Source organism: Ceratotherium simum, chromosome 1, assembly GCF_057802395.1.
Source record: "Ceratotherium simum simum isolate JZ-2026a chromosome 1, ASM5780239v1, whole genome shotgun sequence".
Lineage (NCBI taxonomy): Eukaryota > Metazoa > Chordata > Mammalia > Perissodactyla > Rhinocerotidae > Ceratotherium > Ceratotherium simum.
In genome coordinates, this window is record NC_141900.1 from 21,691,472 (window position 1) to 21,707,786 (window position 16,315).

At 38.5% G+C, this 16,315-nt stretch overlaps 1 protein-coding gene across 3 annotated transcripts in view; it reads left to right on the top strand.

Annotated features, from left to right (window-relative positions):
* The window catches only part of RELN (reelin), a 490,103-nt gene that overhangs the window by 404,540 nt on the left and 69,248 nt on the right, over positions 1 to 16,315 (top strand). For all 3 annotated transcript variants that reach the window (XM_087441541.1, XM_004439311.3, XM_087441605.1), the window contains exons 32-40: positions 3,449 to 3,607; positions 3,795 to 3,983; positions 4,524 to 4,797; positions 7,298 to 7,438; positions 7,544 to 7,721; positions 11,277 to 11,361; positions 12,412 to 12,594; positions 14,496 to 14,667; positions 14,769 to 14,871. In XM_087441541.1, coding sequence (XP_087297667.1) covers positions 3,449 to 3,607; positions 3,795 to 3,983; positions 4,524 to 4,797; positions 7,298 to 7,438; positions 7,544 to 7,721; positions 11,277 to 11,361; positions 12,412 to 12,594; positions 14,496 to 14,667; positions 14,769 to 14,871 — 1,484 coding nt within the window. The remainder of the gene's footprint in view (positions 1 to 3,448; positions 3,608 to 3,794; positions 3,984 to 4,523; positions 4,798 to 7,297; positions 7,439 to 7,543; positions 7,722 to 11,276; positions 11,362 to 12,411; positions 12,595 to 14,495; positions 14,668 to 14,768; positions 14,872 to 16,315) is intronic.

Consider the following 16,315-nt stretch of genomic DNA (forward strand, 5'->3'; position numbering starts at 1 on the left):
CGCAGACCTACACACCACTCATCAAGCCATGCTGTGGCAGGCATCCCACATATAAAGTAAAGGAAGATAGGCACGGATGTTAGCCCAGGGCCAGTCTTCCTTGGCGAAAAGAGGAGGATTGGCAACAGATGTTAGCTCAGGGCTAATCTTCCTCACAAAAAAACAAAATTACTATTTTAAAATAGATAGTTCGAGGTTAGGATAGTGTGGCAACTGTGTGCGTGACTCTTCTGAAAATCACAAATCCATACCCCTATTTGTGTATGAGCTAAAAGCAAAACAAACAAAAAAACTCTAAAAACCTCTGACCAGAGTATAATGGGAAGCATTTACTTCAGATTCCCTTAGGATCCCTGCAGGAACAAGCAACTTGTTCTCAACTACTCTTGAGTCATTTTCTTGAACTCATTGCTGGCCATGTAATTCACATCTCTCAGGCATTTGTCAGCCTTTCATTGAAAACTGATTGTTAAAATGTAAATCTGCCTAAATCCTTGAACAAATCTCTTCCAGTGATGAAAGTAAAGATTTTTTACTTACTCAAACTGAAGCATCAATTTACATATTTGGAGGTAAATCAAAATTAGGCTATTTTCAATAAGACTGGGCAGAATGCAGATGGAGCTGTAATTTAAAAAGAGAAATGTTTTACATGCCTTAAATACTGGGTAGATGAGCTAAAATGGCGTGGTTTAGTCACATGTACAGTGTGTTAGATGACACAGCTAATGACGATCAGCAATTGATATAAAATATGGATTTTTCTGTTTCCCTTTCTTGCATTTCTCCATTCTTTCATACTTACCTGGGAGGCCCTCCTTCATTGTCCTTTGGAATTGGGGTCCTCATCTCTGCAGACTTTTGTTGCTGCCTGAAGGTATCTGTGACACTCCAGAAAGGCAACAAGCAGAAACAAAATGGAGTATGGACCTCTTGAGCCATACTTCTCATGTTTTAATGTACATCTGAATCCCTTGGGAGACTTGCTGAAATGCAGATTCTGATTCAGCAGGAGTGGAGTGATATGCTGAATAACAAATTACTCTAAAACTGAGTGGCTGAAAGCAACAAACATTTGTTATCTTCCAATTTCTGTGAGTCAGGAATTCAGGAGCAGCTTAGCTGGGTGGTTCTGGCTCAGGATCTCTCACGAGGTTGCACAGGAGATAAAGGCCAGGAGGGGTACAGTCATCTGAAGACTCAACTAGGCCTGGAGGATCTATTTCCAAGATGGCTCAGTGACATGGCTGTGGCAAGAGGCCTCAGTTTCTCACTGTGTGGACCTGTCCAGAGGCTGCTTGAGTGTCCTTACCACCTGTCGGCTGGCTTTCCTCAGAGTGAGAGATCCATGAGAGAGAGCAAGGAAGAAAGTGCAATGCCTTTTATGGCCTAGTCTCAAAAGTCACACACTGTTGCTTCCACCATGTTCTATTTATTAGAAGCAAGTTACTAAGTCCAACTTCACTCAAAAAGAGGAAAACTAAGCTCCACTTTTTGAAGGGAAGAGTTTCGAAGAATTTGTGGACATGTTTTAAAACCGCCACAGGTAGAGCCTGTTCCCAGTGATGTAGTTGGTGATCCTTGGACCATACTCTGAGGAGAAGGTACCAGAAAGGACCAGCTAATGAGATTTTATTCTCATGATGCTTCATTTCTGGTACTATAATCTATATTCTGAATAGGCCACCCCCAGATAACTGTCTAAATTATTCCCTCTCTTTTCTCTCTCTCTTTTTTTTCTCTCTCTCATCTTATTAAACATAAAGTAAACCATATTAACACAAATTAATAGCCACAAGAAAAACTAAATTTTGAAGTGTCCATTCTCTCAGCCACCCAAAATTACATTAAAAAGCCAATAGGACGTATTTTGAGCAAACATCAAGGGTTGGAGACTGGAGTTTTGCCATACGCTCCTCAGTTTGACTAGAATAAAGACTAGAAACAGCCTAGCTTCACTTTTCTTCATGAATTTTGATGTGACTCTCTCTCCCTTCTCCAGCACATGGCTCTCACCTCCACCCACTGAAGCTCAAACTGCCCATCGCTACACCTGTACACAGTATGCTGTCTCCCCAAAGAGTTCCTATGCTTTGAGCTATTTTTATCCTCTCATTAAAAATGATGATTTCTTCTATTTTAAATTGAGTAAGATTAATTCTCCTGAAATTTCTAATTTTTTGCATATTAGTCATTGTTGTTCCTGGCATCATGCCTCATCAGATGTGGTAACAATAATTCCATGTGCTGTCAATTAGCTTTAGAAGGCTTTCTTTTAGTTCTATATTTTATCATAATATTTCTTGAAACCTACTTTTAGTAAACTCTTTGTTATCCAGCATGATAAAGGAATTGAGATATTCTGGTGAGTCAATAATGGGGAAATTAAAAAGTTATTATATGTATCATGAATGATTTAAAATTTTCCAAAAAGGTTAGAATATAATAAAATTAATGTAACAAATACAACTTTACTGAACATAATTTCTGTGAATACTCAGAAAGTACTTCAGTATCCCCAGTCATAATTATATATACGCAGGGCCAGTCTCAGGAACAGTTATGGAGTAGGCAATTAGATGGATGCCAAGAAAGCCCTCTGCCCCTCCCATTAAGAATATATATCTCCTGTTGATTCCCACCCTTTCGTCATTAGCAATTTTTTTCCTTTGCATTCAACATTACCCTGTGTCCTCTTTTAAAATAAAAATGTTTCTGGGAGAGGTAGCAGGAGTAGCACATGTGGTCCCTTAACTTGAACATGCAGGTCCCTAAATCACCTCACTCTGGTCGCAGACAGAGGGACGTTGGATAGATGGGGTAAGTGAAGGGAGGAAGAGAGACACAGAGAAAGGAAGGTAGGACTAATATTAGAGGGGATTGAGTTTTTCTGCTCTGCAATTTAATAATTTGGCTTCATTCAGGCTTCAGTGACCGAGGTCTGGCAAAGTGTGAAGTGCCAGTAAAAGGATCCTTCTGCTTAACAGAATTCAGGTTGGGCTGTGCCACTGTCTGGAGCTTCAGCCAAAAAGAGTACCGCTTGATTTTGTGCTGGGGAGATTGAGATGTTTTTTGAGTGTGTAATAATGATATGAGACTTTGTAACATTCAGGACAGAATCTAAAATTCAAATACATGATCTGGAGTGGATTTTTATGTCCTCCTTACCAACCTACTCATCACTCATACAAAGCTAAGTAGTCTTTAAAAGAGCTTACGTATTTTTTTCTCCATTTCCTGGGAGTTGGTGCATTAGAAACTGTCAAGGAATTGATGAGCCTTCAGGTCTCCTAATTCATTCCTTGGAAGCTAGATGGATGTGCCCTCGTTATGTGAGATGCAATTTGAAGTTTCTGCTGCAGTCTTGCCATTTAAAAAATACTGTTCCTTGCGCTTTTTGCCTCTAGGAAAGCTGTCCAAGTAACTGGATTTATGTCTTTTAACTCAGGGCTTGTTGTTCAGTATTCAAATGACAATGGGATAGTCTGGCATTTGCTTCGAGAGTTGGACTTCATGTCATTTCTGGAACCACAAATCATTTCCATTGACCTGCCACGGGAGGCAAAGACACCCGCAACGGCTTTTCGGTGGTGGCAACCCCAACATGGCAAGTTACTGCTCACCCCAGTGTTCCTGGTAGCGTTTAGATCATACAGTTAAAGCCACGTTGTGTTGTGTGTTTCTTAATTTGCTGTCAATTTCTAGACAATTTGATTTAAAAATCACAGTCATAAAGATATTCATATTGCTACATAATGAAGCTTCTCTAACTGCTTTTATTCATCTGATTTCAGGGAAGCATTCAGCCCAGTGGGCCTTGGATGATGTCCTTATAGGAATGAATGACAGCTCTCAAACTGGGTTTCAAGACAAATTTGATGGTTCTATAGATTTGCAAGCCAACTGGTATCGAATCCAAGGAGGTCAAGTTGATATTGACTGTCTCTCTATGGATACTGCTCTGATATTCACTGAAAACATAGGTATATATTTTCACTAGATAAAGGGGGAATATTTAATTAACTAGAGGACTAAATTAACTAAAACCCAAGAGGAGATTCTGTAATGCACAACTGTGTGCATAACTGCCTGTGCTGAGGGAGGCTATGGGGAAAAAAAGAGTTTTATTGTCCTCTGATATAACTTGGTAAGCCCAGTGATGGCTTTCTTGGAACTGTCTTTCACAGAGCGTGTATGATATAACTAAGGTTTCTTAAAAGCCGAGCAAAAAGTATCTCTCTGAAGACATCCCCATGTTTCATAATTTGCAGAGTTATAGACGTAAGACTCTATGTTAGCCCTTCCCAAGATGGTAAAGCTTTTCAAGTTAGCAGCCTTCCATATTTCTATGCTAACCAAAATAAAAACAGTTAATGTGAAATGAAAAGTCAAAGCACATATGAGGCACTTCAGATGAGACTTGATTTTTGTTTGCCACTGAAAGTGTTCATTACAAGCATAAATGCCAAATAAGAAAAGAGAGCACAATTACATGCTACCATTAAACTTTTCCTTTTTTGTAGGGAAACCTCGTTATGCTGAAACCTGGGACTTTCACGTGTCAGCATCAACCTTCTTACAGTTTGAAATGAGCATGGGCTGTAGCAAGCCCTTCAGCAACTCCCACAGTGTACAGCTCCAGTATTCTCTGAACAATGGCAAGGACTGGCATCTTGTCACTGAAGAGTGTGTTCCTCCAACCATTGGCTGTCTGCACTACACAGAAAGTTCAATTTACACCTCGGAAAGATTCCAGAATTGGAAGCGGATCACTGTCTACCTTCCACTCTCCACCATGTGAGAATTGTCATTTGGCTACATGTCAGAACTTTAGGTTTCTGTCACCTAATTTGAAAATAATTGTGATTCCACTTGGCAATTCTATTACTCTCTCATGATAATTATCCATGGAATGTGCCAGGAAAAAAAAAGTGCAAGGTGCTTTGGGTTGCAATTTTTAAATGTAGTTAGAGAGTTCCAAGTTTTACAAGGCTGAACTTTTCTATTCTTTGGCAATATGAAGGCCAGATTCGTTTTTAAACTGTTGTAAAACTAAGGATTACCAATAGCCTGACTGATATTAATTCACACCAAGCAGTATGTGAAATCATCACATATGGAAGAGTATCCTTAGTTGTTTTAATCTCAGTACCACAATAAGAATAACAGGTTGGTGCCTTTGGAATGCTCATATTGTTTTATACCTTTCTTCCCCCTCCCCAGCATTTCAGATCACATTCAACAGTTGTATTAGGGCTTAAAGCATTAAACACACTTTTGTGGATTAGGCGTTGGATAATTTTGGAGTCTTGCTAGGAACTAATGTGTTCTGTGATAGCTGGTTAGAGATTGTGCCATCCCAGGACTGCCCCCCACACACATCCCTGCCTCTCCCTTCCACTGCTCTGTTCTGAATTGCAGGCACTTGGCCTCTGCAGGCTGCATTTGCCAGCCTCCTGTATCTGCTGGCTTCCTGATAGATTTAGACAGTGGCAAACACTGGCAAGAGATTGGAGGGTGGCAGTAGAGATAAACCAGGGGATTTCTCCCCCTCCCTTTCTGCCTCAAGTGCATCTTGGCCAACTTCAGTGGCCCCAGTTCCCCCCAGATGGCCCTTCATGTGACCCTGGCCACCAGTGACAGTGTCTCCTCCCTGTCTCCCTCCAGCTTTGGACTTGTAGTGGCTTCCTGACTTTGCTAAACTCTGGTTGCCTCACTGCCCTGTTGACTTCTCAGCTCTACCACTAACCGTGCATCCAGTTCCTTGCATTAAATTCTCTCTGTGTTAAATACTTACAGTGGTTTCCGTTTTCCTGGTTCAATTCTGATTCAGAGATGCACAACCAAATGGCAGGAAAAATAAAAACACAGGAAACCAAAACGTTTTAATATTTAACCTAAAACGGTTTCCTGTGGACCCCCAGAGTATTGAAGATTGCTTACTCGCAGCTCATTTATTCACTATTTTTATTCAACAAACATTTATTGAATATCTATTGTGTTTTAGAACTCTGATACAAAATGAATAAGCTGATGCCAGGATTCAAACAGATATTTAAACAGTTATTTATGATATAAAATGATGACAGAGGTAATACTCAAGGGTATTATTGAAACACGGGGGGATACTACCTAACTCAGTTTGGGGAGATCGGAGGGAGCTTTCTGGAGGAGCTGATGTCTGAGCTGAGTCTGAATGAGTGAGGAGAGCTTGTCTGAGTGAAGAGGGCTTGTGGGAGGGCATTTGTGCTGTTGTAAGCAAAAACAAAATCCCCAAGACTAGAAAAAGCCTGAGTTGGTGGGGAAATTCAGGGCTTCAGCTGCAGAGTATAATTGTGAGGCAAGAAATAGGGAAAGATAAGGCAAGGGGAGAGGGCAGATGACGAAGGGACATGTATGTCATCTTCAGCACTTTGGCCTTGACATTGCGTGTGTTGGGGAACCACTTGAAGGGTGTTCCGCGGAGTGGTAACGTGATTAGATTTCCATTTTAGAGCCACCACGCTGGCAGCTGTGTTGCACTGAAGGAGAACTTGTGTAGGGGAGACAATAGTACTCGAAATGTTACTATTAAAATTCTGCTCCGGATAGACTGTGATCCACATTCCGAATAACTGACTGACACACTTCTGCTGTGCAGTCTGTCCTCAGTGAGGGACCGCTGCTGCTGTTGGGTAAGGCTGTGTGTATTTCTGGATAAAGGGGTCTTCTGACAGTGTATTCCCAATAACAGATTGCAAATATAATAGAAAATATGGGAATGCATCATGTCATTCTAGTCCTCACCTTTAAGGAGCCAGAATCTCGGGAACCAAAACAGAGGCAGCAGTTCAATAGGGCTTCCATTTACTATCTCAGAAACCGTTTCGGACAGGAGAACAGTGGCCATGTGGCAAGAACTTTGTAAGATTCTAGCTTTTCCTCACGTTTGTCATCCTTGATCTCTTTCCCAGTACTGAATAGCAGTAAAAGCCTGAAAGCAAAAACTAAAAGTCTGCGTGTAGTTCAAACACAGAATAAAATCAGTAGTTCAAAATAACCTTCCCATCTTACGCATGTATTTGGAAATTCTTATGTGAAAGAAATGGTGAAATATTTTGAAAGCGTGTTTTCTACTCTCCTGTTTGTGGGTCAAGAGGAAACAGCATCCAATATTTGGTAGGAAAACAAAGTCGTATCTCGAATAAAAGGGAACTGGACTCTGGAGGAGGGCACTTTAAAGTGAAAGGAGAGTTAAAATAAATGTTCTCTTGCTGTCGAGGTTGCTTGTCAAACCAAGCGTGTTTTCGTTCGTTAGATCTCCCAGGACCCGGTTCCGCTGGATTCAGGCCAACTACACTGTGGGGGCCGACTCCTGGGCTATTGATAATGTGGTGCTGGCCTCAGGGTGCCCTTGGATGTGCTCGGGACGAGGGATTTGTGATGCTGGATGCTGTGTGTAAGTTAATAAAACTGGCAGTTTCTTCCTTTGCAATGCAAAAATTAAAATGGCTTCATGAACTCATGACAAATAATGCCTGTTCTCCGCTTGTTTTTTCCTTAGGTGTGACCGGGGCTTTGGTGGAGCCTTCTGTGTTCCTGTCTTTCCTCTGCCCTCGATTCTTAAAGATGATTTCAATGGGAACTTACACCCCGACCTTTGGCCTGAAGTGTATGGTGCAGAGAGGGGGAATCTGAATGGTGAAACCATCAAATCTGGAACATCCCTCATTTTTAAAGGGGTCAGATAAGATTCTGCTACTCTACACTGCTACTGAACTTCCCTTCATCACTCTCTGCTCCACACAAATGCATTTCTGAATCTGTTCAGAGGACGTATCATTTTATCCATAGTTATTGTCTTCTAGCCCATCCATGTTTCCTCTTCTATTCGGTACAGTCATTTTTTATGATCACTTAGGCATAAGACTTTTCCTCTGCTTTGGTAATCAGACTTTCTTTACTTTCTGCTGGAATTATATATATAAAAATTATGCATATGCAATTTCTAGAATCTTGACTTCTAGAATGTAGCATTTTATGTTGTATTAAATATTTAACTTGCAATATTTTTAAAAATGATTTTATGGAAGGTCTTTTCTTTTTCCTTTCTTTTTTTTCTTTTCCTCCTGCCAATAGAACTGTTTGGTGACTTTAAGAAAACCAAACATTTAAGTCAAATTAAATAGCATTCTCAAACGTTGTTAGCGTATTTTTGCATTTCAACCTAGATGTCTGGTTAGAGAGATGTTAAGCAATTGTGTGAAACTCAGTGCTAAGCTGGCGCGTCTTCGTATGTGAATGCATGCTACATCCCGTCTCTCTCAGCATGGGGAAATTGGCTAATTTAGGTGTGCAAATGAAATCTTTAACAAAAATCTGCATGGGTTTCTGCACAAACCTAATGATTAACATCTAACTCTTGGAAAACTAGATATCCTGCAACTTTTTCAATTATAGTTGGTAGATGCTGCCTATCATCCTTGTTTGAATCCAGAATTCTTCTCAAGTTTGGTTGAGAAAGAAAAAACACTTAGGAGTCTGAGAGATTTATAAGTCCCTAAGAATTACGAAGGATGGAAGAAATTGAAGTAGAACATTTCAGAGTGGAAACTACTGTTTTTTTGTGCTTTTTAGTCTTGCCCAAAGCTTTAGCTCTCATTACCACTAGCTCACTTCTGATTTGTTTGAAGCAGTTGACAACACCAAAAAGCAGAAGCCCTGTGACTTTATCATTCAAATATCTTGACCTGATAAATTTTTAAGCAGTAGAATTAACCTGGTCCCTAGATCCTATAAATGGAGGAAGACACATAGTCTTTTATATTTTCCCTTTAGCTATCCAAACGCAAGAGCAGCCAAGCATATGTATTAGACATATTATCTATAAACTCTGCAAGATGTAGAGAGGGCTCAGCGTGTGCCATTCAGTAGATTGCAGTTGGACCTAGAAAGGCATTCTTTCATAAAAAAGGAAATGATAGTCTCTTGTTAATGTTTATAGATTCAAAAGCACTATCAGCTATTAAAATAGCTTGTTGGATGCAAAAGAACTCCTCGCGTTTAGCACAAATGGATTACTGAACCTGGAAAAAGGATGAGAAAAAAGTCGTATCTGTGTGAACTAGAACACATACGGAAGCAGGGATTGGCAGTTCCACCAACTGTGTCATTATCGATATCAAGTGCTGAACTATAAACAAATATTGCAAATATGAAAGAAAGATACTTTCACATTACAGATCATGCCCACTTTCAACAAAATTGCTCCTATAAGATGCAATGTAAAATGGGTCCTTTTATGGGTGACTTGTGTTTGCCCATGGGAACAATTTTATACTTACCTTCCATAATCAAGGAGGAAGAGAAATCATATTCCTGTATCTTGATGTTAGCAAGGGATATTTATTAGCTGTAACTATCAACTACCCACTTAAAACCTTTGTCATTTCGAGCTGAAGAAGCTACCTTTCCCTATTACCTCAGCATCCACATGGCACCAACCTGTACAAACAAGCAAGGCTGTCTGCTTGTAAGTGTGTGAGAGAGTAAAGACATGGAGACATGAAGAACAGGCATTGATTAGGTGTCGTGATGGAGGAGGGTGGTGCGTTATTAGGATAAAAGAAAAACAAAGACGGGAAAATAAGGCTTTTACATGCAACCTTCAGTCCTGGAAGTTTGAATCTGTGATTTGAGAAGTTCAGAGATGGGTGTAGATGCAGCTGCTTTTTCATTACAATATCAAGTAATTCTCAAATTCTAAATTTAACATTATCTGCATTTCTTCTCCCAAAACCAAAAGATGATTTAATAAACAAAATGCTGGTATCTTATAAAGGATAGAGGATAAGTTTCAGAATCTGACATATCTGGGTTCAAATCCTGCAATCACTCCTTATAAACTATGTAATCTTGGGGCCGCCCAGTGGCTCAAGTGGTTGAGTGCACGCGCTCCGCTGCGGTGGCCCAGGGTTCGCCGGTTCGGATGCCGGGCGCGCACTGACGCACCGCTTGTCAAGCCATGCTGTGGCAGCATCCCATATAAAGTAGAGGAAGATGGGCATGGATGTTAGCCCAGGGCCAGTCTTCCTCAGCAAAAAAAGAGAAGGAGTGGCAGATGTTAGCTCAGGGCCGATCTTCCTCACAAAAAAAATAAAATAAAATAAACTATGTAATCTTGAGCAAGTTACTGTCCCTCTCTGAGTTTCCGTTTTCTTATCTGCAGCATGAAGATAATATCTTTCCCTTGGGAGTGCTAGGTGCTTTAAAGGAGTAAAGTGTCTATTTTAGAACCCAGTGTGTTGTAGGCACTCAAAAATGATTGCTATTACAAAATTACAGTAGTTCTATTTAAAATGTTTCATCTATCGAGGAATGTGCTCTAGAATAAATGTTAAGAAGAAAAGGAAGAATTTGCTTTCAATAGCTAAAACTACATTTGGTATTTGTTAGTTGATAATTAAGAAATCAGTTGACAGTGTCCTCTTAGTGTGACACAGCCCTACACCGCCGAAGATCACTTCATTCAGAAGTCACGGCTGAGAGACTAAAAGGCCTGTTGGACCTTAGGATATTTGCATGGTGAAAGTCTGTTTTACTGGCTGTCATTGCAATCCTGTATACACGTGGAGAAAACAAGCTATGGAGCTGTCAATCCCAGGCAACCAGAAATAGTTAATTAGCAGAAAAAATTACTAAGGCTAATGTGATCGCTTTCCTCCTTCCTTGGCTTCTCTGCATGAACGGTTACAGCCTTGGCATGGGGACTTGCTTAGGTATGCCTTATTTAACTTGACCAACTGGAGAGTGTGTGTCAGCCTGAGTGAGAGCCTCCCGGGGCTGTCAGAGCGTGCAAAGGAGGAGTAAGTTTCTGAGACTCCTTGGAACCCTGAAAAAGTTACCTACTAGTTCCCAGCTTCTAGCAGGAGCACTTGGCACATTTTCCATGGTTCCTCATACTCCTCCCAGGACATGCTGTGATCAAAAGAGGCTACATTTTTTAAAAGTCCATAGATATGTAATGTTTTCATTTTTGTACTGCTTTTTATAAAAGTCACAGCGAAGTATGATTTAGAGTTGAGACAACGAAATTGTGTTATTCAGGCATAGGAAATGAAAGCCATTAAGAAAGGAGAAATGATCAATTTTTCCTTTTAAACTGGACCAAATATTGCTTCTTGGTCATTACTTGTAGTATCTATTATTTAGCAAATGCAAGTTAGGTGTATAAAATCAAAAGAAAATAATTTTGCAAATGAAATAAAATTGCTTAACATACATGTTTTTGTTTTCAGGAAGGACTAAGGATGCTTATTTCAAGAGATCTAGACTGTGCCAATACTATGTATGTCCAGTTTTCACTTAGATTTATAGCAAAAGGTAAGTCATTTCTATGGGTATGAATTCATTATTTCCCTTCAAGAAAATTCCCCCATGCACAATTCCTCCTCCACAAAGAAATAACAGATTTGAGGCCCATAAATTTTATTATATGAAAGAGCAAACATAAATTGGAGTACGTAAATGTTCACAAATGTTCTTCTATAATGTAAATTAATTTTAATATGAGTAAGATAACTACTGATTTTATAATAATTTCCTGTAGCTGTAGTAACCATACTAGTTATATGGTAGTTAAATTTATCATCATGTCCCTGAATCTTTTTTCCATCACTACTTTCTAGCCATAAGAATTTTAAATTAGCCCCGTGACGTAGTGGTTAACTTTGGCATGTTCCACTTGTGCAGCCTGGGTTTGCAGGTTCAGATCCCAGGCATGGACCTACACCACTCATCAGCCATGCTGTGGCAGCAACCCACATATTAAGTAGAGGAAGATTGGCACAGATGTTAGCTCAGGCCTAATCTTCCTCAAGCAAAAAAAAAAAAAAAATGAGGAAGAAAGATAAAAAAAGAATTTTAAATTAAAAAAATTTAACTTACGGAAATTTTGGATTTTCTTTTACAGATGTGAACCCCAAAGAACCAACTCTGTCATTCTGACTTTTCATACTAAAGAAATAATTTTCTTGACAAATAATACCATTTGGGTATAATAAATTTTCAAGTAGATTTTAGTTTTTATCCTGAGATTTAAGTGTTTGACCCTTTGTAAAATTATTATACCTGTAGAATCAAAATTTTTTGCTGTAGTATTTCCTAAATAAGACACAAAGAGATACATGTTCATATCTGAGAAAGAGAGGGAGATACTATTGTGTGAAAAGACTTGGTGTGTGTTTTGAGATATATTCATACAGAAAGCCAAACCTCTCATCACTTTAAGTTGCCTCTGAAGCATTTGGACTATAAAGCCTCTATGTGAATATAAGTCAGCTTATGCAATGATGCCAAAAGAATAGTCTAAGAACATACCATTTCCCCATTTTTATCACAGTACATTTCATGCCTGTGTTATCTTCTTTCTAGGTACCCCAGAGAGGTCTCACTCTATTCTACTACAATTCTCCATCAATGGGGGCATCACTTGGCACCTGCTGGATGAATTCTACTTCCCTCAAACGACCAGCATACTCTTCATTAATGTTCCCTTGCCATATACTGCCCAAACCAACGCTACAAGATTCAGACTCTGGCAACCTTATAATAATGGTAAAAATGCACATGTTCTCCTATGGTCAAGACTGGTGGCGTGTTAACATGTTTGTTCCTAAGATGTGGAGGAAGTGTCACCTGAGTGGCTCAGCTGTTCATAGCACACATTTTACATGCTTCACTTTTGAGGAGTCTCAGTGAATATTTAACTTTATATCTATCATCTCTTCATACTTGACTCGTAAGTTCTCTCTGATATAAATATAGCTAAATCCTGTCACAGAGCTAAGGTTTTTAAAAAATAATCCAGCATTACCATTAGGCACTCATCAATTGTAACTACATTTTTGCTGAATTCATTTAGGGACGCATAGTTCTTTTGAGTGTGCCATTTCATTAGTGAGACAGAACAACATTAGAGCAAAATGCCATGACAAAGTGAGAGGGACTTACACCAAGCAGACAGTACCTCAGATAAAATATTCTTATCACGAACGCTTGCTTCAGTGATAAGTTAAAGTGAATGTATAATTTAATAGCATTTTCGAATGGTTACAGAAAATGATTTTACAAATTTGTAATGTTTTATTGCTTCCTATATTTCTATTAACTGCTGATTATAAAGGACCAGACTCTACCAAATCATGCATTTAATGGCCTAAGTAAGCATGGAGATATCACATTAAGCGGATTCTTTGCAGAGGTAACAAAGAAATGGTTAAGAAAAATGTACTGCCATCTCTAGAATTTAACCTCAGTATTTCCTTTATAACTAGTAAGTCAAAAATAAAATAATTTTAACTTATTGTGGACAGAAAAAATAATCTTGTATGATCACCAAATAAAAGTCCAAAAGAGAAATGCAACTAGTTTCACAATCCAGAAGATAGTTGTCTTCATGTTGTGTTTGGAATGCTTACCTGATTTTTCCTCATTGTTTTCACCAACTGCTTCCAAAACAAGAAAGAGAAGAAAGCTACTAGAGTTAGACTAGGGATAGGAGTAGAGAGAGACACATGTGTGCTTCATTTAAGTCATCAGGTTATGTCTACAGGCTCCTGTTCACAGATCCTTTTTTATATTTTGTAAGAATTGTACTAACAGTAGGAATCAGTGAAGAAGCAACCTTGGAGAATTTTGATGTTTCTGCTAGGCATGGTCCCATCATCTTATTTCCGGTTCAATCCAAACAGTGCTTTGCAAAAGCAGCCTGGGTTTGCCCTTCTCAGTGATATCTTCCTGAAACACCCAGCCTCAGTCACTGAATCAAATTCTATGACAGCCTAAGGAGTGATTCTACTAGTTTTCTGTATATTTCCCAAATATCTCCAAATAAACATAAAAGTTTTGAAAGCGTTAAGAAAAAAAAAATATCGTGCAACACAGAGTATTTCCTTCTGTGTAGTTTTTAACAATTAAATAAAATTATGCATCAGGCTGGTGTTTTAATGGCCATGGTCCTTTAGCCTGACTGAAGCGTGATGCTAAGTCATGGGTTGAGTCTAAAAAGTCCCAAGTTGCTCCTTGAATAGACTAGTTAGTGTACCTCAGTTCTAAATCCGCAGGCTGACCGCCCATCCTCACAGATTCAGACGTCTTACAGATTCCCCTAAACCATGAAAACATAACTCAAAGCCCACTCTTGCTAATGGAGGGTCCGTAGCATCGCTGTGACTGGAAGGGCAGCACACGTTCCCAAGCTGTTTGCCACAGCTTTCTGAAATTACTGAGGCTGTTCCATTGGGGCTATGTCGATTTAATATGATTGAGAGCTTAATTTTTTCACACTTTAATCACTGTAAACACACTGTTATGTAGTTTGTGTTTCCTTGTCTAGAAAGCATATGTTTAACCTGTTGTTACTAAGTTCCTTCAGTCCTTTACTTTCTGCCAGTGAGCAAAAATGTCCTTCTAATTTTCACCATTGGAAAAACTTCCTTTATCCAAAAATGCCTTAGGTAAGAAAGAAGAAATCTGGATTGTTGATGACTTCATTATTGATGGAAATAATTTAAACAACCCCGTGATGCTTCTGGATACGTTTGACTTTGGGCCCAGAGAAGACAATTGGTTTTTCTATCCTGGTGGTAACATTGGTCTTTATTGCCCATATTCTTCAAAGGGAGCACCGTAAGTGTTTAATTGACAAGCTAAAAATAAAACCGCTGCTCAATACACATCTCGATGAACTTTTGTCTAAATGGATTCCTTGTTGCTTTCTTGTACAACAGCGAAGAAGACTCAGCCATGGTGTTTGTTTCAAATGAAGTTGGTGAGCATTCCATTACCACTCGTGACCTGAATGTGAATGAGAACACCATCATACAATTTGAGGTACTTGACTTTGTTCTATTAGAAATGCTTTAAATTTTATCTTGAACAAAAGCTGAGAAAGAGGAGAAAAATCTCAGATAATTTCATGCATTGTGAGTCTATTTTTGTGCAAGGACAAAAGAGGTTTTACATCATAATTCAGTTTTATTAGTAGAGCCAATTGTGCTACTAAGGTTTATTTCTGAATTTTTGTCCTTTATTTATGACGTAATCTCCCCACCTACTACCATGGGAAGTTGTTGAAATAAATTATTTTAAACGTTATAAAAATGAAAAGGACTATACTCTTCTAGTATTATTTTCACAATTTTTATGTGTTACTTAGGACCCAGGTCGACATAACTATAGTCTATACCATGCCAGCACATTTATATAATATTTATCATACTGTCATGCATTTTACAGATAAAATAATACTACACTGTTTTTCTAATTTCTATGTATTTCATTAATATTCATGGACTCCTTATATTTGTCAAGAGAACAAATTAATAATGGATGAAAGGAAAATTTTCATGTATTTCAAAAACTTAGATCAAGTCAGCAGAACCAAAGGTGCATCAGGCCATTGTTCAATAGTATTAACTTTCAAAGATACTTGTTTCATAGCTGAGGTCTACTACACCAACCATTGGAGAAGCTTAAAATAGTGCCTAATAGCGTGAACAAAATGTTGAATATTTGTTTTAGATTAACTGCCTGCATCCTCGAAATTAGAGTTGTCTCTTACATCTCAAAAGTCAGAGACCAAGTAAAGCCTTAGTGGAGAAATTATTCTATTTCTATTTTAAACTTTCTGTTATATTTTATAATTTTATTTTAAATTACTTATATAACTTTCTGTTTTATTTTCTAACATTTATGCCTTAAATGTTAATAAAAAGTAGCACCTGTGGCTCTTTTAAGAGTTCTGTCATCAAAAGAATCTAGGTAGAAGCAAATGCTTATAGTTGAAAAGTTTATCAAATGTCAATAGTTTACTCATCAGAACGTAAGAAGAAGAAGTTCAACAACAACAACAGAAATTATACATATGAATACAAATATAAATATATACAGTTGTTATGACAGAAAGAAAATGTTAATCCCACTTGGAAGAGGGAAAAATTTCATGGGAAGAATCACATGCATTTATTTACTTAAGTTTTAGTTTAATCACTTGATAGTATGGGAAAAGGAGTCCAGTGGTTATTTCCCTTTGGTTTAAAAGGTCTTTCTGAGAATGCTCTCCCTGTGCCAGGGAAATAGTGACAATGATTGTATTTTGTTTTGTCTTAGTATTGAATACCTATTGAAGTTTCTCCATGTGCAAAACTTTGGGGATTTTTTGGAAGGTATCACAAGAGGGAAAATGGAAGATCTTCCTATCTAGCAGACAGAAAAAAAGCTAATGGTTAGAATTAGGGAAACAGTCATTTCCTTACGATTTGCTTGGCTTGGCTAT